This window comes from Cnephaeus nilssonii (genome assembly GCF_951640355.1).
Source record: "Cnephaeus nilssonii genome assembly, chromosome: 20".
Lineage (NCBI taxonomy): Eukaryota > Metazoa > Chordata > Mammalia > Chiroptera > Vespertilionidae > Cnephaeus > Cnephaeus nilssonii.
This window is the reverse complement of record NC_137091.1, coordinates 1,793,364-1,816,989: the sequence shown is the minus strand read 5'-3', so window position 1 is coordinate 1,816,989 and position 23,626 is coordinate 1,793,364. Positions and strand designations below refer to the sequence as shown.

The 23,626-nt window shown below is 43.0% G+C and overlaps 2 protein-coding genes across 8 annotated transcripts in view; one reads left to right on the top strand and one right to left on the bottom strand.

Annotated features, from left to right (window-relative positions):
• PSME3IP1 (proteasome activator subunit 3 interacting protein 1) overlaps positions 1-19,367 on the bottom strand; it is a 32,196-nt gene extending 12,829 nt beyond the window's left edge. For 3 of the 6 annotated variants that reach the window (XR_013815198.1, XM_079800031.1, XM_079800027.1), the window contains exons 1-5: positions 18,784-19,158; positions 6,705-6,846; positions 6,144-6,242; positions 5,618-5,739; positions 514-647 (exon numbers count right to left, since the gene is read on the bottom strand). Coding sequence is in view for 5 of the 6 variants with exons in the window: in XM_079800031.1 (XP_079656157.1) it covers positions 514-647; positions 5,618-5,739; positions 6,144-6,242; positions 6,705-6,846; positions 18,784-18,801 (515 nt within the window). In the remaining variant the exon portion in view is untranslated. The other 3 variants (XM_079800029.1, XM_079800028.1, XM_079800030.1) reach the window with 3 other exon arrangements.
• A 251-nt stretch (positions 19,368-19,618) lies between these two features.
• Positions 19,619-23,626, top strand: part of RSPRY1 (ring finger and SPRY domain containing 1) — a 32,334-nt gene continuing 28,326 nt past the window's right edge. Inside the window, exon 1 of one of the 2 annotated variants that reach the window (XM_079800020.1) lies at positions 19,619-19,751. The gene's annotated coding sequence lies outside the window, so the exon portion shown is untranslated. Of the gene's footprint in view, positions 19,752-20,023; positions 20,077-23,626 lie in introns of those variants that run through there. The other variant, XM_079800022.1, reaches the window with a different exon arrangement.

Sequence of the window (23,626 nt, the reverse complement as noted above, 5' to 3'; positions counted from 1 at the left end):
TTCCTAACCTCTCCAACAGCACACACACCCGCCGGGCAGCCTCAGGTGCTTCCTCGTCCCTGCTCTCCTTACGCCCTGAACGAATCCTTTCGTAGACCTTGCTACCTCGTATGCCTAGAAACACAAATGCCCGACTGTTAAACTCCGCCTCTCCTATTATTTTGTGACCTTGGATAAAGGTTCTCAACCTCTCAAATTCTCCGTCTCCTCACCTGGTAAGTCATTTGTACTACATACACTTGATGAGGAGGCAGAAATGAGCTCATGTGCAGAAAGCACTTAGCACAAGGCCAGGCTCACAGCAGGTGCCCACGGCAGAGTGGCCATTATTATGCTGAATGAACAGAGACCAGGGTCAGAGGCTACAGACAATATCAAATGGGAAGGGGAGAGCCAGGGGAGGCTCCCGAGGGGACGTCACAGAGACTCACACTTAGCTCTGGCTACCATTCCAAGAGGCATTTCAGAGGACACGGTCAGAGGGAGATTTAAGTTGTGCAAGCGTCGGCTGACCTCTTATGCTTCACAGCTCCCGCCAACAGCTTTGCCTGGGAGAACTTGTTCTTGGTTTCTATGGGTTTCATGGCCACTTTCTTCTCCACTTCCTTCTTGTTTTCTGGAGAAAGTCCAACCTTGTTGAGATTACTGTGAGTTACAGGTTAAGGGTCAAACTAAGCCAAAGAGCTGTGCCAGAGCAATGATAAACTGAAAAAGAATGCAAATCTGATCCACTAGCCCTCTGGCTCTGCCAAGTAATGTTCAGCCCACTGATTTAAGAAGCCCTCCCCTTGGTTCTGCCAGTCAAATCCAGCTCATTTCAAGAGAAATGAAGGTGAACACACAGGAAGATGGCAAATCAAGCATAAAATAATATAGGCAAGGGAACTTTTCCCCTCTGATTCTCTATGAAAATCTGAGTACAGCCAGAAAACCTGCTACTACAGAAGACAATCGATATCATGCTCGCTGGGGAAAACAAAAATCTTAAGGAATATAAATGCAACAGAAAAAAAAATATGGCTTCCCTGAAAATGTTTGCTTTTCCAATTTTGCAGAATGTCCTATGACTATTAATGGCATCAATCTTAGACACGACGAAGACTACCTCCTACTCTGCTGGTGCAAGGCAACATCAAAACCACTTAAGTTCATTAAAAAACAGTCTTTGTGTCGATCAGTCCCCACCCCCTCTCCTGTCACAAGCCTCCTGAATGCGGACCTCCAGAGGCCCAGGAACCAGTTTTACATACTCCCTCAAAGTGATTTTAACAAGAAACCCCTGTGCATATACAACACAAGAACCAGAAAGTTCATTTTGAAGCATAACCTGTTCCTGGTAGCATCACTTCTTTCATGCTGGATGTCAATCTCTGGCTTTCAAGGTCTGTCACTTTCTTTTGTTCTCTCTACCTGCCTCCTCTCTACCTTCCCTTTCATCCTCTCACAACCTATTATGCAATAGATGAGTATTCCAACAGGGTGCCACTCCTTACTTAAGAGGCAGTCGAGCCCTCTTGGAACAATAGTGACATCTAGTGCCCAAGGAATCTGAGAAGTGTATACTAGTATTATCAACCCCAAGAGGTGGGGAGGGGGGTGTATGGTCTAAGCTGTTTGTCTTTAAACAATGGAGAACACTGGGTACCAGAAATAAGAAAAGTTTAATTCTGATCACTTTCCAGGCATTATTTCTGTTCTTATGAACTCCAGTTACCTTAAATATTTGCACTATTCAATGGGGATTATGCATATAGCTCAATACTACTGTGAGTTTCATCAGTTTCATGTTTTTAAGGTCATATGGGAACAGACAGGATGTTAATACTAAATGTTCATCCTTTATAAGAATAAAAATGGAGAGAGAGAGAGAGAGAGAGAGAGAGAGAGAGAGAGACATCAATCGGGTGCCTCCCGAATGCACCCAGACCAAGGATTGAACCCACAACCCAGGTATGTGCCCTGACTAGGAATTGAACCCGAAACCTTTCAAGGCACGCGAGGACACTCCAACCGACCAAGCCACCTGGACAGGACTGTTACTGTAATTTTTAAGTGCATTAATAAACAGTTTAAATTTGTAAAAAAAAAAATAATAAAAATGAGCCTAGACGGTGTGGCTCAGTGGAGGAGTGTCGGCCTGTGGACTAAAGGGTCCACAGGCCCGGGTTGCGGGCTCGATTCCCACTGGGGGGCGTGCAGGAGGCAGGATCCATGATTCTCTCTCATCACTGATGTCTCTCTCTCTCCCTCTCCCTTCCTTTCTGTTAACAATAAAAATGTATTTAAAAAACAAAGCATAACCCATAGACACAGACAATAGGGTGGTGAAGGCTTGGGAGGGGAGAGAGGTGGGGCGGGGAGGGAAATATGTAATTCTTTCACAATAAAGATTTATATATAAAAAATAAAAGTGAAAGAAACGTTTTATCTTTCTAGTATAGAATGCCAAAACTCATGAGCATGCTGTGATTTTTCCCTGCAACTCCAACATTAAGGAATAGAAACTCAAAGAAAATTCTTAATATTAAATGTTGAAAAATAAAACAAATTGAAATTAACACAATGAAAGTACTCATGTATTTATAATACCAGGACAGAGACAAAAAAAACAACACTAATTTTTTATTCTTTTAAAGTGAAGAAAAGTGTTCCTCCTTTTCTTTTGGGGGAGGCAGGGAAGATGGGAAGATGGGAGGAAGGTGGTAATATTATTTTTGATCCATATCCAAAGCATAAGCAATTTTTCCCCATAAGCCCCTCTCCTGTAAAATGCTTTAAATACACAAACACACTTCCAAACTCTCAAGAAACTCATTAAAAGGCATTTTTAAAAAATTACAATTCTTAACACATAATATGGCTAAAGGAAACTAAAGGTGTGCTGTTTATGTGGCACAAACCACAGCTTATTTGTATTCACAAGTCTCACGTTATAAAATGTATCATGTTATAAAGGTCAGTTAAAGCCAAGAGCCAAGAGCTTCCATAAACAAACGTCGAGTCCTTCCATTCCTACCTCCACATGTCTCTGGCTACAGCCACCCTTGGGATCAGTGCACATACATCAGTGAGTTGGAAGGCTTGCTTTTCTTCGATTTTTCTAAATAGTCGGAACTTTCCAAGTTCCTGACGAAAGCCAATACCCCTGGGGCCTCGTCAATGTGGCCGTGATGTTACCCGACGGGAAAGTTTCTTTGGCTTCGCTGCTGCCGTTCATTCTTCCCTTTGAATTGGAAACTGAAGGGCCTCCATCCCATAACCAGCACTGCTTTCCAGAACGCTGCTTCGGGAGGCACTCGGTCTTAGTTGCTAGCCTACCAAATTAAGCTCATGACGTGGAATTAACGTACTTCCTTAGAGGAAAAGGCCTGGTGCCTGAAACAATGCCATACACGTTTCTGCCCATCTCTGCAAACCGTAATGCATACTGTTCTGGGGTCAGCAGAGGGGAGCTTCCGAATAATCAGCCAATCCTACAGCTGGGATGGAGGGGTAACTTTCCATCAACTCCTATCTTAATACACCAGAAAGCCACTCGGAGAACTAGGACGGGAAGCCAGGTCTTTTGCTACCAATTAAGAGCAGGTTTTGTGACACCATGCTGCCACCTTATTTCAATCACCATCACCTTGATTTAAACCAAATCCCTAGGAACCTTGGCACGCTTTCTCCCATATAATTCTTTAATAGAACCCACTGTACACTGCCTGCAAAAAAAATATCTCCACACACAGCACAGAGTGTCATATCACTCTCGGAAGTGAAGCCTGTTCAATCGCACTAGTGAAGTTATTCAACATATAAGTTTTGAAATATTCAAATAAGATTTCTCATAGGAGGCCCGGCCAGCATGGCTCAAATGGTTGAGCACTGACCTATGAACCAGGAGGTCACGGTTCGATTCTGTCAGGGCACATGCCCAGCTTGCAGGCTCGATCCGATCCCCCATGTGCGGTGTGCAAGAGGCAGCCGATCAATGATTCTCTCTCATCATTGATGTTTTTCTCTCTTTCTCTCTCTCTCTCTCCCCTCCTTCCCTCCCTCTTTGCAACACAATTAAAAAAATTTTTTAAAGAAATCAACCCTCTTCCCTTAAAAAAGTTTCTCATAGGAAAACTAGGGTGGTCTTATTAACCTCTCCTATGAGTTATTCAGTATTTTATCCAAATATATACTGAGAAACAGCTACATGCCAGGCACTGGGAAATCAGTGGTGGCCAAGTCCTTGTTCTTATTAAAGCTTTCTTTACATCCCAGCAGGTGAGAGGCAAACAAACCAAGACTTTCAGGTAGTGACAAGTACTATTAAAAATGACATTATAGACAGTGATGGGAGGGGGTGCAATTTTAGGTGGGCTGCTTAGGGAAAGTCGGGGAGATGTGAACGGAGATCCGAGGGCCATGAAATGAGCCTTGTAAAATCTGAGGGCAGAGCATTCGTGGCCAAGGAAACAGCAACTACAAAGGCCTTGGGGTGGAAGCACAAAGTGCGGTGAGAGGAACAAAGGAGGGCCAGGGCTGCAGTACAGCGAACACTAGGAGAGTGAGCTCAGATGCAATGGGGAGGTGAGCTGGCCTAAATAATGCCGAGCCCTGTAGGGCCTGGTAAAGAACGTAGACTTACGTTTCAATGCAACAGGAGGCCACTAGTGCTCAAACAGTACAGCGACAAGATCCCACGTATGTTTTCAAAAGTTCCTGAGAAAGGACTGTTGGGGACGAGAAGCAGCTGAGGCTGAATGGACGGCCACAGCAGTCCAGAGAAGAGTCGACGGCTACTGCAATGGCAGTACAGAGAGCAAGAACTACACAGATTTGGAGACATTTTGGAGGTAATTTTTGACCCAGGCACCTGGAGGTATAGGAGTACCATTACTGAGATTGGGAAGACCAGAAAAAGAAGAGATTGGGGGGCGGGGGGTGATGAGGATGGGGTTGTGAGGCATGGAATTAAGATTTTGATTTAATCAAGTTACATTTGGGATGTCTATTAGGACATTCAAGTGGATGTTAAAAAGGCAATACTGAGCCAAAGCAGTCATCTTTGTTGCTGCCTCTACTCCTCTATGGGGACAGACCAGGGAAGGTTACTAAGGACACAAGAAAGTTGCTAAACATTTTATTTTAAAACTCAGAGGCCAGTGTTTCCCCTAGATGAGGTTTACTACATAGCCCATCCGTTTCAGAGCCTAATCTCAAAAGGGTGTATTATTAGGATTTAGGCCTTTAGTTAATTCTAAAGGATCTGGACTTCTGATTGCAACAGATTCTTACATGCAACATAACTCCGTAAATCAGTACCAGTTAATTATTCAGTCATCAAAATATCACCATTGGTAGGGCCGTCATGGCTCAATGGTTGAGCACTGACCTATGAACCAGGAGATCAAGGTTTGATTCTTGGTCAGGGCACATGCCCAGGTTGTGGGCTTGATCCCCAGTAGAGGGTGTGCAGGAGGCAGCCAATCAATGATTCTCTCTCATTGATGTTCCTCTCTCCCTCTCCCTTCCTCTCTGAAATCAATAAAAATAAAGACCTTCAAACTATTTATAAAGAAACCAAAATCGTAGATGTTGATGAGAAAACTGCCACTTTCTCTCAAAGTACAAAGGATATTCTGTATTCCTTCAGTTCTTTCAGTTCTTCTTCTCTTCGTTGCTTTTCTATTAATTCCTGCTGCCGAGAAACCTCATCAAGGAAGTTGGTCTCATCTTCATCTAAGCCTCTTACCATGTTTTCTGAGGAAATAATTTAAAAAGAAACACTTAGAGCAGGCTTAAGGGAAAATACAGTCAGATAAGATTTTCCCTTTTCCTCTTTTTTAATAAACGGCAGATCCTTCAGGGGATTAGAGGAAGAATTTTGTAAACACCATGGCTTTGGAATAGATAGCATGGCATAAAATCAAGGCATTTCTCCCATTACTAGATATTAGCATAGAATGAAAATGGGTATCTTGAGCTCTAAAGAAAATGCTCAGTGTGGTCTAGAAGGCAGAAGTTTGTCTCTTTCCCAGCAAACAAGCATTTAGAGACTAGATAATCACAACTCCATGGCTAGTTAGGAAAAGTGTTGCATGGGGTAGACGTGCATCAAAAAGCCCCTGCGGAGGCCCTTGGGCTCGGTGTTTTATGAAGCTTACTGAATTTGAACTGCTCCTCGTACTCCTGCTGCTTCCTGTCTTTCTGTTCCTGTAGCCTTTCATATAGAGACCGCGGGTCATACACCTCCTCTGGACATTCTGAAAGAAACAGGAAGGGAGAAAGAAGGGGGAAGGGGATTACATACTTTAGAACTCTATCATATTATTTTGGAATCACAAAGGAATATAAAGATCAAGCAAGTCCCTGTATGAGCTGAGGGCAAAGATGACACAAAAATAGTACAAAGTCCATAGCTTCCCTTTGGAACTCAGAGCCAACTGTCAATGTCAATGTCAATGTCTCAGTTGTTCGGATCCTAGACCCACCTGTCTAGATAGAACAGGCTAGTAGAATCTCCTGGAAGACAGTGGGGTAGAGTGAAAAGGGCAAGGACACGATTAACCTGGCTCTGCTTCCCACTGTGGAGGCCTAGCACAGGCTCCTCACCACTCTGAGCCGCAGTCCCTCTTCTCTAAAGTGAAGACACTGGTGCCTCCTTTGCGGGCTTGTGGTGAGGATTAAGACCATGATGTTGAATGGCCAACTGTAAGCTCATATACCTTCTGGATCTTCAGGTTTTCGAACTTTCTCCCATTCTTCTTGCCTCCTTTTGCGCCGTTCATCTAGTTCTGCCTCAGTCACAAACCGCTTTTTGATAACAAGGTTACCATCATCTCCTCCATCCATAATGGAACAATCAGTCTATGAAAAACAAACAAAACATTTCAAGTGAGAACTGCAATTAAAATTCTACAGAGAAACAAGGAGATTTAGCTTTCTCACCCAGCAATGGACTACCTCAAAATTCCCTTTGACCTTGAAGAAATCCTCAAATAGTTTAATTTATAGGTCATTGATGAAAACACTTGATTACATTTTCCCTAATGTATGAAGTAGTTTTAACAACCCTAAGTTACCTACAAAGTCAGCAAGAGGATCTGGAATAATTCTCATTACATGCTACTCCATAGTAAATCTTACACTGCAAATATTTCTGTCTCTCTGATCTAGACCGATTGGCCTCCTGGCCACCCTTTCTCCCAGTTCGCATTGTCCTTTATTTCTGTAATATCTGATATTGTTCTTTCTTGAAATTCCTGTTTCAGGGACATCACACTACCTCGATTCACCTGTTCTTATTTTCAAGTAGGTTCAAAATGGAAATACTCAGCTATTCAGGGAGCCTTAGAGATCAAGTCTGGTCTATAAAGCAGGAAAGTGATCTGCCTGGAGGCACACAAAACATGAATGGAGAAAGTGAGACAGGAAGAACCCAGATGTCCCAACTTCAGATTCAATGTGTTCTGCATTCCACTCAACCCCTCCGCCATCTGCCCTGACCGTCCTTCCTTCACTTCCGTATCTGTGCCACTTAAGTCTCTATCTTCAACCCTGTTTCCTCATCCCCGCGATGACCCCAACCACTGGATCATTTCTGGAAGCAGAAGACTCCCAAATCCCAATCTATACACCTCTACCTGAAACTCCCAAAGGAGGGGAGGGAGTGAGGACACAGGAGTGCGCGTTACTCCTTTTAAACAAAACGTCCTGCTTTTCTTTGCTGGCGCCTTTCCCTTGAAGAAGTGTTCTGTGCTCTTCACAGAATCGCACGCTGAGGAAGCACACGTTCTGCACTGCGGCACAGCGACTCAACGTCCACTCCAAGCTGATGCCCGAGAGCCAAAAGAACAGGTCTCCTGGCCGCATGGAAATGAAGCAGCCATTACTGAGCTCCACCGCGTGCGGAAACTTCTTATGTGTGTTACCTCATTCACACTCACAATGACCTATGAGAAGTCTCTCTCTTTACCGAGGAAGAAATGGAGGCCCAGAGAGTTAGGTCAGTTGTCTAAAGCTGGTGGACGGTAGAACTGAGATTCAAACCCAGGCCTGACATCAAAAATTCATACCCACTTCACCATACCCCTCGCCAGAAACCAGGGCTCCTGGCTGAAAAGGACATGTCAATTTCAGCTTTCTTCCTACATCAAATTCCAGTGCTGAGAATGTTCTTGCAACATTTTTCTTTAATAAAGATGGAAAAGAAAGCTGAGAAAATAAATCCAAACATTCAGAACAAGAGAATAGTCTCAGCCTAAATCCCACTGTTACTCAAGTTCAGTTTAGTGTAACAATGAGAGATTTTTTTTTTTTGGAAATTTACTAGAAAGAAAACTAAATCAATTGACAGAAGCTGTTGCTCCCACCTAGAAACCACAGCCTGGACACTTCTGATTTTGCATCCTCCATCTCGCCTCCCAGAAGCCGGCTATAGAAACAGAATTACGCAGTCTCTGTGACCATGCCAAGCATTCCTCCGTTCTGCAGAATGACCTCTTGTGAAACAGGAGCCAGCCTTTTCTTAAACATTCCTGGCAGAGACAACGTCAACTATGAATGACTCCAATGGATGAGAGACGTACTAGACCCTCAATTTCCCCTCCTTACCCTCTATTAGCTGTTGCTCTCCTTTCTCACCCTATATGGGCAGTCTGGTTTCTTCCCCTCACCCTTATTTCCTGGTAAATAACTCAGTGTGGGATGGGTCCTTACCACCCACCTAATCTGACTCTCCATCTGGTATCTGAGATTTTCAGCCAACTCATATTTAAAAACTTCAAGATGGGCCACCACAAGCCCTCCAAGGGCAGACCTGACTGATAGTATAGTTCTTCCTTAAACTCAAATTTGTCTCCCTACACATTGGTTCGATCCTCCAGGGAATAAACAAAAGTAGCCAAATCTTTTTTCAACATGACAATACTTCAGCTCTTTGAAGACAACACCCATGTTCCTCCTATTTTATCACTTTTCTGGGCCAAACATCCCTAGTTCCTTTAATCTTATAAGTGGAGAAAACAGTGTCTCAAAGTAGTGACTTACTTTTATCAGGTTGCATATGATTTAAACCTGGGAAATAATTATTAGAATCTGGTAATGCCACTGGCATCTCTACTCTCATTATACATTTTTAAAATGAAAATCTATATATATAAAAGGCAAGTGACTTTTATATATATAGATCTGTCCCAAGGTCCCGTTCATATGATGCGCACTGGCAATTTAAAAATAAACATTGACTCGTGAATGCGTGATACATATAAAGCTCTCGGAATGGTTATTACTGAAATCCCCCATGAAATGATTTGTAACGGATTATTGAAGCTACCTTTGGAAATAGTATATCTATAGATAATATTAAAAATATATCTAAACATGTGATTCTTTGTCCTAAAATTGAGCACGTTCATAAATTAAATGAAGAAATTTTGGATATACTTGATGGAGATTTTCACACCTATATGAGAGATGATTCCATTGATTCAATGGATGATGCCGAAAAGGAAAAATTTCCCATCGAATTCCTTAATAGCATTACTCCTTCGGGAATGCCGAGTCATAAATTAAAATTGAAAGTAGGTGCAATCATCATGCTACTGAGAAATCTTAATAGTAAATGAAGTCTTTGTAATGGTACTAGATTTATTATCCAAAGATTGCGACCTAACATAATCGAAGCTGAAGTATTAACAGGATCTGCGGAAGGAGAGGTTGTTCTGATTCCAAGAATTGATTTGTCCCCGTCTGACACTGGCCTCCCATTTAAATTAATTCAACGACAGTTTCCCGTGATGCCAGCATTTGCGATGACTATTAATAAATCACAAGGACAAACTCTAGACAGAGTAGGAATATTCCTACCTGAACCCGTTTTCAGACATGGTCAGTTATATGTTGCTTTCTCTCGAGTTTGAAGAGCGTGTGACGTTAAAGTTGTAAACACTTCATCATAAGGGAAATTAGTCAAGTACTCTAAAAGTGTTGTTACTCTTAATGTGGTATACAAGGAGAAATTAGAATAAGTTCAATCAATTTATCATTGTTTTTATCAATGTTGTTTTTATATCATGTTTTTATGTCATGTTTTTGTTGTTTATTAAGCAATTTATATATTTTCATATACATTTTACTAATTTTCTTTCATCTCTGAAACTTCTATTATAGAGAAAGGGCGAATAGCAATATTAAAATATTTCTTCTAATTAATTTCCTTTCAATGTGCACAAATCCATACACCGGGCCACTAATAATACATATTAATACTGAAAAAAATCTTCCAATAGGCCAAAATAAAACCTGGAATCTTACATGCTTTCTTCTAAATAAGAATTCAGAGACTCTTATAATTTATTCTTATAACTCAAAATTAAGAAAGGAAAATCATTTATTTCATGACCTGCTGAGTTTCTAAAAAGAGAAGCCACTACCCTTCATTTAACTTTAACCAAGATCCCTGAAACTCAGGGACAAAGCCTTTAGGATACTTGTCACAAGGGTTTGAACTTGAAACAGAAACTCTACAGCAGCGGTTTTCAACCGGTGTGCCACAAGAATTTTTAAAACATGCAATACCTGACTATTTAGTCAGGGGTACTGACCTCTTTTCCCTTAGACTGTCAAATAAAAAAATGACAGTAGCCAACACAATAGCTGTCCAGTATGAATGAATCAAAATTATACCTACTTTTTTGTCAGATCAACAAAAAATATATTTTTGGTGTGCTGCAGAATTTTAGTAATTAGTTTATGTGTGCCATGAGATGAAAAAGGTTGAAAATTGATGTTCTAGACTCTAGAGAAATAAGGATCTTCCCAAGAAATTCTTACTCTCTTTTTCCTCAATATCTTTCTTGTGTTAGAGTTGAGTCTGTGCTGTTACCCATCTTTCACACACACACACACACACACACACACACACACACACACACACACAAAATCAGGAATCATAGTTGCTTAATGAAAATAAGGCAAAAAGCACAGCTCTCAATGGATTGGTTTCCTGAAAACACTGTCAGCCCTAGCTGGCCTGGCTCAATGGCTAGAGCGTCAGCCTGCAAACTGGAGGGTCGCGGGTTCAATTCCAGTCAAGGGCACATGCCCGCATTGCGGGCTCAATCCCCAGTAGGGGGCGTGCAGGAGGCAGCTGATCAATGATTCTCTATCATCATTGGTGTTTCTATCTCTCTCTCCCTCTCCCTTCCTTTATATCAATAAAAATATATTTTAAAAAACAGTCAGTCAAAACTAATGAATACTTACAAAAGTCTGCTCTTTAAAGCTAATATTATAATCCTGACATTCTCTTAATTCCAAAACAAAGCCAGGTGGCCACACCAAATTATAATGAACTTGTGAGTTTAAAAGACTGCTTTATCCCTTTCTTTCTTCAACCTGCATTCCTTCTGTAGGTCCTCTTTCCAAGCCCGTCACTATTGTTCCCTCTTTGCCTTCAATAGCCTTCTGGCTAATTAATTTGGTCACCTGCTAAGCTTGGAGGTCAAAGACAGGGACAGTACATGCTCACGAACAAGTGGCATTACTCCTGAATATTTTGAATATTATTCAGAATAGTCTTTCTCCAGAAATATGCAGGTCTTTTCAGAATTCAAAACTTCACTGTCAATAAATACTGCCAAGAAATAAGCTTAACTTCACTACAACCTAATATAATTAAAATAAATATATAGCGAGTACCTTTTCTTGCAGTCTTCTTACCAAGAGGGAGTGCAGGTGATGAGAAAGAGTAGAGAAGACTAAAATCAAGAGGCTGTGGTCTGAAACCTGGTTCTGCCACTTACCCATGGTATGACCCTGGGCAAGTCACTTACCTCCTGAGCCTTAGTTTACTCCCCACAACGGCACTCACCAAAGGGGACTAAAAGAATACTGCACAACGTAAATCTTTTGTGAGAATAAACAGGTAATTCATGTAAAGTACCACATGCTTAAAGATGCTCTGAAAGGTCTGCCATTAGTACAAAGCACTACGCTAAGCTCTGCACAGGCTGGAGAAGTGAGGGAAGTACCGTATGCACTCGTAGGGGAGACATAAACAAATCAGTGACATAAACTATCATGACACCTGAGTGAGGAAGGGATCACATCAAACCGAGAGGAATTAGACATATACTTACACTCCCCTTTTCCTCACTTTCTTATATAAGTTCTATTGTTTCTACTTCCTAAAGACCTCTTTTTAATCCACTCTCCTTTCATCCTTTTTCTTTTTTAAAGAGAAGAGTCCTTTCCTTTCTAATCTATTCCTTTCAGGGCTACTCTTACATGGACTACTGCAGTGGTCGGCAAACTCCTTAGTCAACAGAGCCAAACATCAACAGCACAACGATTGAAATTTCTTTGGAGAGCCAAATTTTTTAAACTTAAACTTCTTCTAACGCCACTTCTTCAAAACAGACTCGCCCAGGCCGTGGTATTTTGTGGAAGAGCCACACTCTGCCGACCACGGGACTACTGCAATAGCATTCCAGTGGTCTCCCTGTTTATACTCCCAGCCCTATCACAGCCATTTACACCTCTACTACAGCCCTTACCCATTCATTTTATCATTTATGACTGTTCCGACAGCTCTTTGTATCCACAGTGCTTATTAGCAGTGTCTGGCATATATTAAGTATGTAATAAATACTTATTGAATAAACCAACCATAGAGGATTGGAAGAATTTAAGTAGGGAAGAATGCTCTCACATAAATATTTCTAGATGTTGTCTGATGTAAGTTATAGAGAAGGGTAGACATTAAATAAGTATTAGCTGAGGCTTCTATGTCCCACGGGGAATTCTATTCAAACACCATACGATTTGTAAAGTAGGAAACACAGGACCCAAAATTACTAGTAAATCACTTTATTATAACTGATCTCTTCTTCAAGAATAACTCCCACTACTTGCACTTCATTTCAACTGGTTGGAAAATGCTCTTTTACATGGATTATTAAGTATTTCCCACACAAAGCATTTTTCTTTGAAGAGTCCAAAATTCATTCACTGTTTATTCTGCAATAGGGAGTTGATGAGTACCTACAACTCATTTACCTCCTTCTGGAAATGACAGAAAAACCGGAAGTTAAAGTATTTATTTCTAATTCCTACTGCCTAGCTAAATTTTCACAAGTCTCATTTCTCTCCTTTGTTTGCTAGAACTGAAAACAAAACAAAACATAAACAAATAAAATCCTAGAGCCCAACTATACAGAGTCATGTGGGAATACTTGTTTTGTCCTTACTGTGTTTAATTTTAGAAAGAATGTTGTCAACGTTCCTTTACTCACATAACTTTTTCTTCAAGGTGACCTGAGTTAAATGATCAAACTTAACATTACATTATTTTAAAAAGAAATAAGTTCTTCAAAAAAGGAATTCATGGAAAAACCATACCAAAATCACTTTGTCCAAACTTGAAAGTTTCAAACTGATACAAATAAAGAACATAGTTTTCACATTTGCTTGACAGCCAAAAAAAACAAAGTTCTTATATTTCAAGCCAAAGTAACCGTAATACACTGATCTACTGTGTTTGCACTGGAGACTGTGGTATTTAATTTCCAGGTTGGTGGGACAAAATGTGCTCAGTGTCTCACATAGCACGACACACAAGTTTTAAGATACAAAATTTACATTGTTGCACGCAAAAATAATTGCTACTGCTGAACTAAAAAATTATTCCACTTAGCTAGTGCCATGATACAAGTTAAAGAGATCTGGTTTCCTATGGAATTAAATTTTGTAATGGCAGACTACTTTAAGTGTTTGCAGCACTGACCACCATACACCCTAATTCTAACATTAGTTAGCAAGTGTAAAAATACATCGGGGGAACTCTGTGTCAGGGTGTTCTAAAACTTCTCTCTTTGAGCAGCAAAAGCAACAGGACAATACACTTTCCTTTAAATATATATATATATATATATATACTACAGGCCCGGTGCACAAAATTAGTGCACTGGGGGGGAAAGGGTTCCCCTGCCCAGCCTGCACCCTCTTGCAGTCTGGAAGCCCTCATGGGATGTCAGACTGACGGCTTAGGCCGGCTCCCCATGGGGACCAGGCCTAAGCCGGCAGTCAGACATCCTTAGTGCTGCGGCAGAGGCAGGAGAGGCTCCCACCACGGCTGCTGTGCTTGCTAGCCGTGAGCCTGGCTTCTGGCTGAGCGGTGCTCTTCCTGTGGGAGCACACTGACCACCAGAGGGCAGCTCCTGCATTGAGCATCTGCCCCCTGGTGGACAGTGCGCATCATAGCGACCAGTTGGTCCACCATTAGATTAATTTGCATATTGGTCTTTTATTATATAGGATAATTTTTTTATTGATTTCAAGAGGAAGGGTGAGGGAGAGATAATAACATCAATGATGAGAGAGAATCATTGACTGGCCTCCCCTGCACACCTCCCACTGGGGATGGAGCCCACAACCCAGGCGTGTGCCCTGACCAGGAAACAAACCGTGACCTCCTGGTTCATAGGTCGACATTCAATCACTGAACCACACCGGCCAGCCAATACACTTTCTTTTTGTCAATATAGCTAAGCACTGCTCTTTCTACATTTCTACCCTAATGTTCTAGTCACAACTATGAGGAATTCTCCATCTGGCAAACTCAGCTATATTACAAATAAAGACTGCTTTCTGGCCATAAGGCTCTTCTACCAGCTACAGTAATTTCCAGTAGATCAAGCAAATTTTCCCTGTTATTATAAAACTTCGGAGAATGACAACTACTAACAGAGAACACTGTTAGCATTTATTAGTAGACCAAGTAATCTTCACTCTTCTAACAATGATGCTTATTTAACATACCCCAGTACCAAAGGAAACTAAAAGAACCTAATAATGAGGGTACAACATAGCAATTTAATTCATATTTAAATTTTTTATTATGAACAACAATTGGTATAACCTTCTTATCATCTAGGCACTTAAAAAACACATGCAATAAAGTTATTTTTCGCCATAGCTGGTTTGATTCAGTGGTTAGAGCAACGACCCATAGACTGAAGGGTCTCGGGTTCGACGATCCTTGGATCCCAGCCCTGAATGGGGCGCATGCGGGAAGCAACCAGCTGATGTGTCTCTTTCACATCAATGTTTCTCTGTCTCTCCCTCTCCCTTCCATTCTCTCTTAAAAAAAAAAAAAAATCAATGGAAAAAAAATACCCTCAGGTGAGGATTAACAACAAAAAATTATTAAAAAAACACACCTATATATGCATTCATCTTCCCGTAACATGAGAGGTGAGTCTCATTTATATGTGCATTTACCTGAATTCATTTATATACACTGGAAGAAAAAAAGAAAGAACTTAAATTATTGGTTTCCTTAGCTCAGTGGTCGGCAAACTCATTAGTCAACAGAACCAAATATCAACAGTACGATTGAAATTTCTTTTGAGAGGCAAATTTTTAAAACTTAAACTTCTTCTAACGCCATTTCTTCAAAATAGACTCGCCCAGGCCGTGATATTTTGTGAAAGAGCCACACTCAAGGGGCCAAAGAGCCGCATGTGGCTCGCGAGCCGCAGTTTGCCGACCACAGCCTTAGCTGATCCTCAGTTCCCTAGTTCATGAGTGCCTCTCAGTGTATAAACACTTCCCTCACTGTGTATGATTCTAATATTAGTTGTATCTGTTACACATTGTGACTCCTAAATGTAAACCAACTACTTCATCTGGGGCTCACAGGGAAAAAAATAGCATCTGTTCCAAAGCTGGAGGAAAACCTGGCCATGCCGGAATTTTGCTGCGCTGGTATACCTATATCCATCATAATGCTCCCCTAAACGATTTTCCAGGGTAGCTTTGATCATTTTGCATCTGGGCTGGCTTTGGAACCTAGCCCACACTAAAGCATACCTCCCCTCCCCCAGGCTTTATATAACTCCTCTCAAGATCAAATTTTAAAAAAAGAAAGCAGTAAAGGCTTTGCATTACACAACCACACATAAGGTCTACTAACTCATTCAGTTGTATTTTTGAAGTAAATCTTTACAGGGGACCTATTCTGTGGAAAGCACAGTGCTAGGCACTAACCTGGCGCTCTACTATTTAGTAAGTGAGGAGCTCATATTCAGGAAGAGATAAGGTTGGCACATGAGCAATTTAGAAAAGCAGAATAAGAGTAAATGCTGTAAGAAAATAGAAGCTTAGAAGTTCAGAAAAGGCAGACTAGAAAAAGCATGAGGGAAGCTTAATTTTGATAGTAGCTGTGACAGTGCAGTGAAAAGTGGTAGAAATTTGAGGCATACAAAGAAAAATAATCTGTAACTCGAGATTGCCTGAAATCACAAATTTCACATTCCAAAATCAAAACGAAAGGGTGCTTTTATTTCCAGAAATAGTGAGGTAATTGAGGCCAATCCTGTACTTCTATGATAAAAAATAAATTAAATAGCCCTAGCCGGTTTGGCTCAGTGGACTGAAGAGTCCTGGGTTCGATTCCAGGCAAGGGCACAAGCCCGGGTTGCAGGCTCCCATCCCCAGTATGGGGCATGCAGGAGGCAGCCAATCAATGATTCTCTCTCATCATTGATGTTTCTATCTTTCCCTCTCCCTTCCTCTCTAAAATCAATAAAAATGTTTTAAAAAATTAATTTAATTAAATAACGGGAAGAAATTTCTAAAATAATTCTTAAACAGAAAAACTAACAAGATAGTAAAGAATTTGCCCAAACCCTAGATGGTTTGGTTCAGTGGATAGAGCATCGGCCTGCGGACTGATAGGTCCCAGGTTCAATTCTGGACAAGGGCACATGCCTGGGTTGCAGGCTTGGTCCCAAGTAGGGGGGCATACAGGAGGCAGCCGATCAAGGATTCTCTCTCATCATTGATGTTTCTATCTCTCTCTCCCTCTCTGAAGTCAATAAAAATATATTAAAAAAAAAAGAAAAAAAAGAATTCGCCCAAAATCCAAAACCAGAAATAAAGCCATTATCCAAACTTGTTTTCATCCTAAGGGTTTCTCTGACCTTAATGCTGTTGTTTTGGTGCCTTTGTGAAGCAAAAGAAACTAAAGCCCAAATAGGATGTGAAGTCTGATAACCATCTATTTATTTCTCCCTGTTAATTTGGTCCTCCAAAGAACTACACCTTCAAGATAAAAGTGAACTGGAAAGAAAAAGAGCATAAATAATGAGCAACAGAAACAGACTCAAAGGGAATTCAGACAATAGATTTAAAACATTCAGATTATAAAACAACTATGCTTAACATGTGTAAAGAAACAAAAACCAAGCCTCAAAATTAATCGCAGGAAATAAGAAGCTGTAAAACGTGGTAGAGCACATTTGAAAAGAACAAATAGAACTTCATGGGGAAAAATGCAGTAACTGAATTTAAGATTTCAATGGATGAGTTTAATAACATATTATTAATAGGTTAGAGAATTAACGAAGAAGAAACTATCCAGAATGTAGTATAAACAAATAAAAAGTGAGAAGAGAACAGAGTAAAAAGGTCTATGTTAAATCAGTAAAGAAGGAAGATAAAAACAATGGGGCAGAAGCAATATATGGATATAAAATGGCCAAGAATTTGACAGAATTAAAGACACCAAACCACAAATTCAAGAAGTCTAACACACACCAAACAAATGCAAAAAACCAAAGATAAAGACTGAACAATCTTTAAAACATCCCACAGTGAAGAGTGAAACAGATCCTGCTTAAGAATGAAGTAGGGCCAAAACCGGTTTGGCTCAGTGGATAGAGCGTCGGCCTGCGGACTCAAGGGTCCCAGGTTCGGTTCCGGTCAAGGGCATGTACCTTGGTTGCAGGCACATCCCCAGTGGGGGGTGTGCAGGAGGCGGCTGATCGATGTTTCTCTCTCATTGATGTTTCTAACTCTCTATCCCTCTCTCTTCCTCTCTGTAAAAAATCAATAAAATATATTTTTTTTTAAAAAGAAAAAAGAATGAAGTAGGATCCAAAGGTAATCCATAGTGAGCATGCTGAAATTGCTTAATTTAGCTGCCACACAGGTGTAATTCCACTATGGTTGAGTCTATGGCTGAACCATGCACTTAAATTACTTTGTTTACCAGATACGTGGTTTTCAATTTCTGAAGCGGCATCTTGACTCTAACCAAACATCAAGATTCTTAGATGGTGAAAGGAAAGACTGCTAACCAGGTAGAAGGTCTTGAGGTAATTCTTCCTCTCAAAAAACCACAAAGACATTGCCCACTGGGGTAAAAGGCACCAAGACTTCAGGTGAGAAAGATAACTGGCCAGCCTCTGCTCTCAGACCCTTACAAATTGTTAACAGCTTAGCCCAAGCCGTGTTTGAAAGACTATGTATGCTGCTTTTCGCTCAGCTCAACTCTTGTATCAAAAAGGAGTGGACACACGGACTCCTTTCCAGGATTTCAGAAGCACTGTCCTCCAAACCATTTTATGGGGTCCCTCTTAACACAGCAATAAACCAAACAGCTGAAGAAATCAACAAGTCCTACCTCACAGCTGGTATCCCAGCAGTCACTGGAAAACCTGGTTCCCTGCGTCCCACTCCAGACCTACTCAGTCAGACCGTCCGGGGACGGGGTCCGAGAATCTGCATTGTGAAAGGGCCGCAGAGAGCTGGTTTTCTACTAGTTTAAGGACCACTGCTAAGTCCGAGCAGGATCCTCCTTTCACCCCGCGCGGACGTGGGCATCCACGTGGGCCACCAACTCTCAAACAACGTGCTTCAACTCTCGGTCTTAGTTGCTTAAGTTTTCTGCAAAAACGAGCACGCTACAGCGACTGGTACGTGGTATATAATGAATTGTGCTTCCCGTCTTACACTTACATGTTGTGAAAAATCCATTTCCAACCAGGCATCCCATCTCCTGAGTAGCCGGGAGCCGTTCCAAGCAAGACCTTAGGAATAGAGCCCGCTCCTCCCCTGGTGCAGGGAAGCCAGCAAGAAGCCCAAAGTCCCCATTCCGCTGGAAACCGTCAGGTATCCTCCCCGACTCGACCTGGAGGCCACCCCGCGGGCTCCCTCGGCCCCCCTCAGGCTGGGTTCTGGGTTCTGCAAATCTCTGGCCCCGGCGACCAAGAACACCGGGCGAGTGCACAGACTGAGAACAGGCCCGGCCCTAAACCTCAACTCAGACTCAGCCCCCATCTCCTCGGCGAAGCGGGAGCCCAGGTCTCGCAGCCTGGCCCGGGCCCAGGCCACACTCACCTACCAACGCGCGGGAGGCGGGACACCCTCTCCTCGGTAGCGCTCACCCCGAACCGCCACCGCCAACGCCGCTTACTCTTTAGGGGTTAAAAAAAGAAAGAACAGAAAAAGAAAATAGCCTTTGCTTTTGTATTCCTTTTGACCCTTCAGGGCTTCCTGTTCCTCGCCGCCACAACAAAAGCCCACCCCGCTTCCGGCGGCGAAACCCAATCCGCAGCTCTCTTCCTGCCCAGGAGTCCGGTGGAAATCCGGAGCCGGAAAGCGGGCGGGAGACACTGGATTGGGCCATTCACACCTCAGCCAGCGGATTGGCCAGCTCGCGCCTGGGGGGCGGGCCGGGCCATGAGATCACGTGATTCCGTCCAGAAAAGATGATTGGTTGTCAGGGAGAGGGATTGCCACCGAGGAAGGGGCGTTTCCTAGGGGACTGAAGGAGGGCCTGGGGCGGTACGGAGCGGGGGTGGGCCGGCACGTAATGGCAGCGCCGTGGCCTCGCGTCCATCTTTACCGCTCTCTCGGACCTGTCACAAAGGAGTCGCGCCGTCGCTGCCTCCCCCTCTCTCGATCGGACGTGGGAGCCGGAGCAAGTCAGTGCCGCAGCCCAGCCGCTGTGCCCGGGAAGCCCCTGGGGACGCGGAGCGGGGGGAAGTCCGAGGGCAGGGGAGGGAGGGGACAGTCCCCGCGTCTGCGGCGGGGAGACCGGACTGGGGTCGGGGGAGGCTCGGGGGCCGGGGCCGGGAAGGGTGGCGTTTGGCAGAGCCCGGGAAACAGCCCGGAGATTCTCCACGGAGGCCCGCGCGGAAGGCGCCTGAAGAGGTTCCTGGAAGAGGGTGTTCCCCGTTTAGGGGGGTGTTGGCCGGAGGAGGTGCTCGGGGGTCGCCCTTTTGGGAAGGCCGCGGTTAACGGGCCCAGGTGAGAGCAGGTGGCTCCCGGGAGGCTCCTGATGTGTAGGGGTGCTCTCGGGGTGTCCAGGGCGGAAGGGGCAGATGGGAGGACGCCTCGCGAGGGTTTCCTTTTGTGGAGTTTGAGGTTGGGTGGCTCGGGTGGGAAGCAGACACTCCCCTGGAGACACCAAACGCCGCGGGGTGGAGAGACGCCTCACAGGGGCCAGGAGTCTGGGGCCCGAGCTCGCCGATCCCCGGAGGCCCGACGTGGAAAGTGGGTAAGGGCCTCGGGGAGCGGGGATCGCTGGGCGGTTCTGGGAAGAAGGGACCCCGATCCGTAGGAAAGCCTCGGCGAGGAACCGTGAGAAGGCAGCAGGAATGGCGAGACGGTCCCCTCGGAGACTGACCCGCGGTCTTAAACACAGAATTCAGCTGCTGCTGGGCGGGGTGCAGGTGGGTGGGGAAGTCCATTCCCACCAGCGCTCCCTTGGCCCCTCCCGGCTGCCTCAGTTTCCCCGTCTTTGGGGAGAGACCTCAAGGCAGAGATGGTCCACCGAGACTGCAGTTCTGCGCTTTCTGAGGGAGGCTGGTCTCCTCGGAGGCGTGCACTTTGAACTTTTAAGGGCTGAAAGCGTCTTCTGCTGACTGAGGAGAGTCCGGCAGATGCCCCAGCACCTCACCTACCATCTACTTGTCCTCAGACAAGTGACTCAACCCGCCTAGGGCGCTCCGGGAAAGTCACGCAGCGTGGAAGCGAAGGACTGTGGTGGTACCCCAAAGGGCCTGCTGTTGAGGAATGAAAGTGAAGGCACTTTCTAAACCAAAGCTGGGTAGCTGTCAGGGGTTCGCCTTCATACACTAATTGTCCATCACTTTTGGAGCCATACCAGACTGAAAGCTTCAAGGTTACAGCGGTGTAGGTCTGTTATACTCTAAACCCAAGGTGTCAACCCCTGCTGAGGTGGGGGTGGAGGGATTCCCAGTTTTTGCTCAGAGTTTTAATTTACTTTGAAATTCTGGCAGGAGGCAGCACTATAACATAATCTTTTCCTTCACGAAGTTTTTCCCTGACAGCTGACATTTTCTTCCATGTAATTTCATCTCAATAATGTAAACTACCTCCCCTTTTTCATATATATATTTTTTTTTCTTTTTTTCATGGCCTTTGCATGTCTACAGATAGGAAATCTTTCTACCTTCCTCAGTTGTGATTTTGTAAGTGAGACTTCCTTTTTCCTCCGTGGAGATTATGCCTTCCTATAGTAGTTTCAAACTAAAGACGAGCAGTTGCTTTGAAATTCCTCTTCCACAATAGTGTATTTTCCACCATTGTAGAGTTGGCATTTCCTGGGATGACGTCCTGCTGAGTAGCTCCTCTATGAGATGATAAGATACTTGTGTCCAGGTATGACATTTTCCTGATGTTTAGTTAGTGGCCTTTGTTAGAGGTGGTTTTCCAAATAGTCACTAATTTATGATTTTTGAAGCTTGTTGTTTTTAAACAAAAAGCTGACTCGTATTTCCTGTTTTTCTAGTCTTATTTCATGCGTCTTTTAAAAAAGAATCACTGTGGTGATTTTGTGAGGTTTCTCATTTTCCAGGATACATGTTGTCCTGACCTACTGCCTAATGTCTGTCTGTGACCTGCTTTTGGCTGTTTTCACACACCCTTCATTATTTCTCTACTCCGTGATTATTTTTAAGTTATTGATTAGAGGAAGTGTCCCAGCATACTCTACGTGGACTTTTTCTGCTTTGTCAGCAAAATAACTTTTCACTTACTAACTTGGCTAAGATTCAAGAGGAAATAAAAACTTAACATTTTGTATAATAGTCTGCTACTCTGTAGTGAATAGGGAAGAACAACAACTCTGAAGTATGTTTTGGCAAGAGAACAACAAAAGAATCGTGTGTTCCTGAAGTGCATTTACAACAGTTTATTTCAACTCATAAGCTTAATTCAGTCTGTCAAGAATTGCCTATACCTTCCCTAATAATAATTGGTTATAATGAAATGAGACGTCACTTTGCATCCTTTAAAATACAACTCTCTTGGATACTCTAATAGCTATCTGGTTTGAGAAGTTATTAGGAATTCTTGAGGATGGTAATCACTATTACACTTCTTTAAACTGGAGATTTTCTGCTTTGTGGTGGGATCTTTATAAAGTAGGAGGTGATAGCCACAGGGCTGCACCACAGATGGGAACCACAGTGGAACCAGTAATCTATTTCAAACGAGTTATTTGGGGGAAGTAAACTATCAATTTAGCTTCTCTCAAATATTTGATATTTTCAAGGCATTTACCATTGAAATTGCATAGTCCCCCCCCCCCCCCCCCCCCGGCTCCCATTCAAATTAGAAAATTGAAAAACAGAATAGTCAGGAAGTGGTGAATGCCAAAACTTGGGCCACAGCCTTTAGGAGACTTACAAGTTTTAGGAGTGTAAAAGAAAGAGTATTTTCCCTTTGGTTTATCTATTCAATAAGTCAGCTTTGGAAATAGTTATCGTGCCAATCTTTATGATTAGAGAAAAAGCACATAATTGTTATACTTTACTCTCAGTGTCCATTCCAAAAGGAAATGCTCGCTTGCTGGTTAAATATGTAAGAGCATATTGAACTGTGGCTAACGGTGTGATACGGACAGGGCTAGATGAGGTCAAGTTAATCTTATACACGGTGGGGGCCTCTCAGGGGTACTCCCCTTTCTCAGCTTTTGAAAACTAAGAATGCATTTAAGATGGCAAAGAACTGATGCACTCCTTAAGTTTGTGAAGGAATGAGCCCTGCTCATAGCTTTCTTACCGCTTGAAATTATAGTTTCCAGGCATAATTTCATGGGTCCTATACACATCATATAAAAGGCTTGAAATACCTTACTTGGCCAGTTTATTATTACCTCCTAGTTTAATGTTGCAGTGTTAGCTTATTCTCACCGCTTCTGCCTCCTGAAGAATCACGTTTTCTCTCCAGTGATCCCTTGGTGCCTTGGTTCCCAAAGTCTGACTCCTACCCTGCCCCACCCACCTTGTGGAAAGAGCAGCTCCTTTTCCCAATTCTTATTGCTTCATAGTTATTCAGACTTACTCATGCCTAAGGGCTACTTATTCATAACCTGCCAAGTGAATCATTAAAGGTTGCTAAAACACAGTATGCATAAACCAAAACCAGCACACCAGAGCTTACTGTTGTCTGACACCTTTTTCTCCCGGGAAGCCTGGCCTGAGAACCTTGGCACCACGCAAAGCTGCCTGCGTGTCTGTGCAGAGAGGGATTCCTTCAGTCATCGGAATGGTGCTTATTTTCCATGGCGCTTCCTCTTGTGGTTTTTGTTGGTTTTGTTTTTCATCAGAACTACTATTAGCTTCGTTATCAATTTAATTTATGGGCATTTGGCTTCCCGTTCACTGTGGTCAGGATATTTGTACCAACAATTTTTGGCTTATAATTCAAGACATGAATGTGTGGCAATGCCTCCATACCCCTTTTGCTAATGCTGATATGAAGTCACCTGAAAACGTGCGTGGGCAGAAATATGTTACTAAGCTCCTCTTCCTCTGGAAAAATGGAGGAA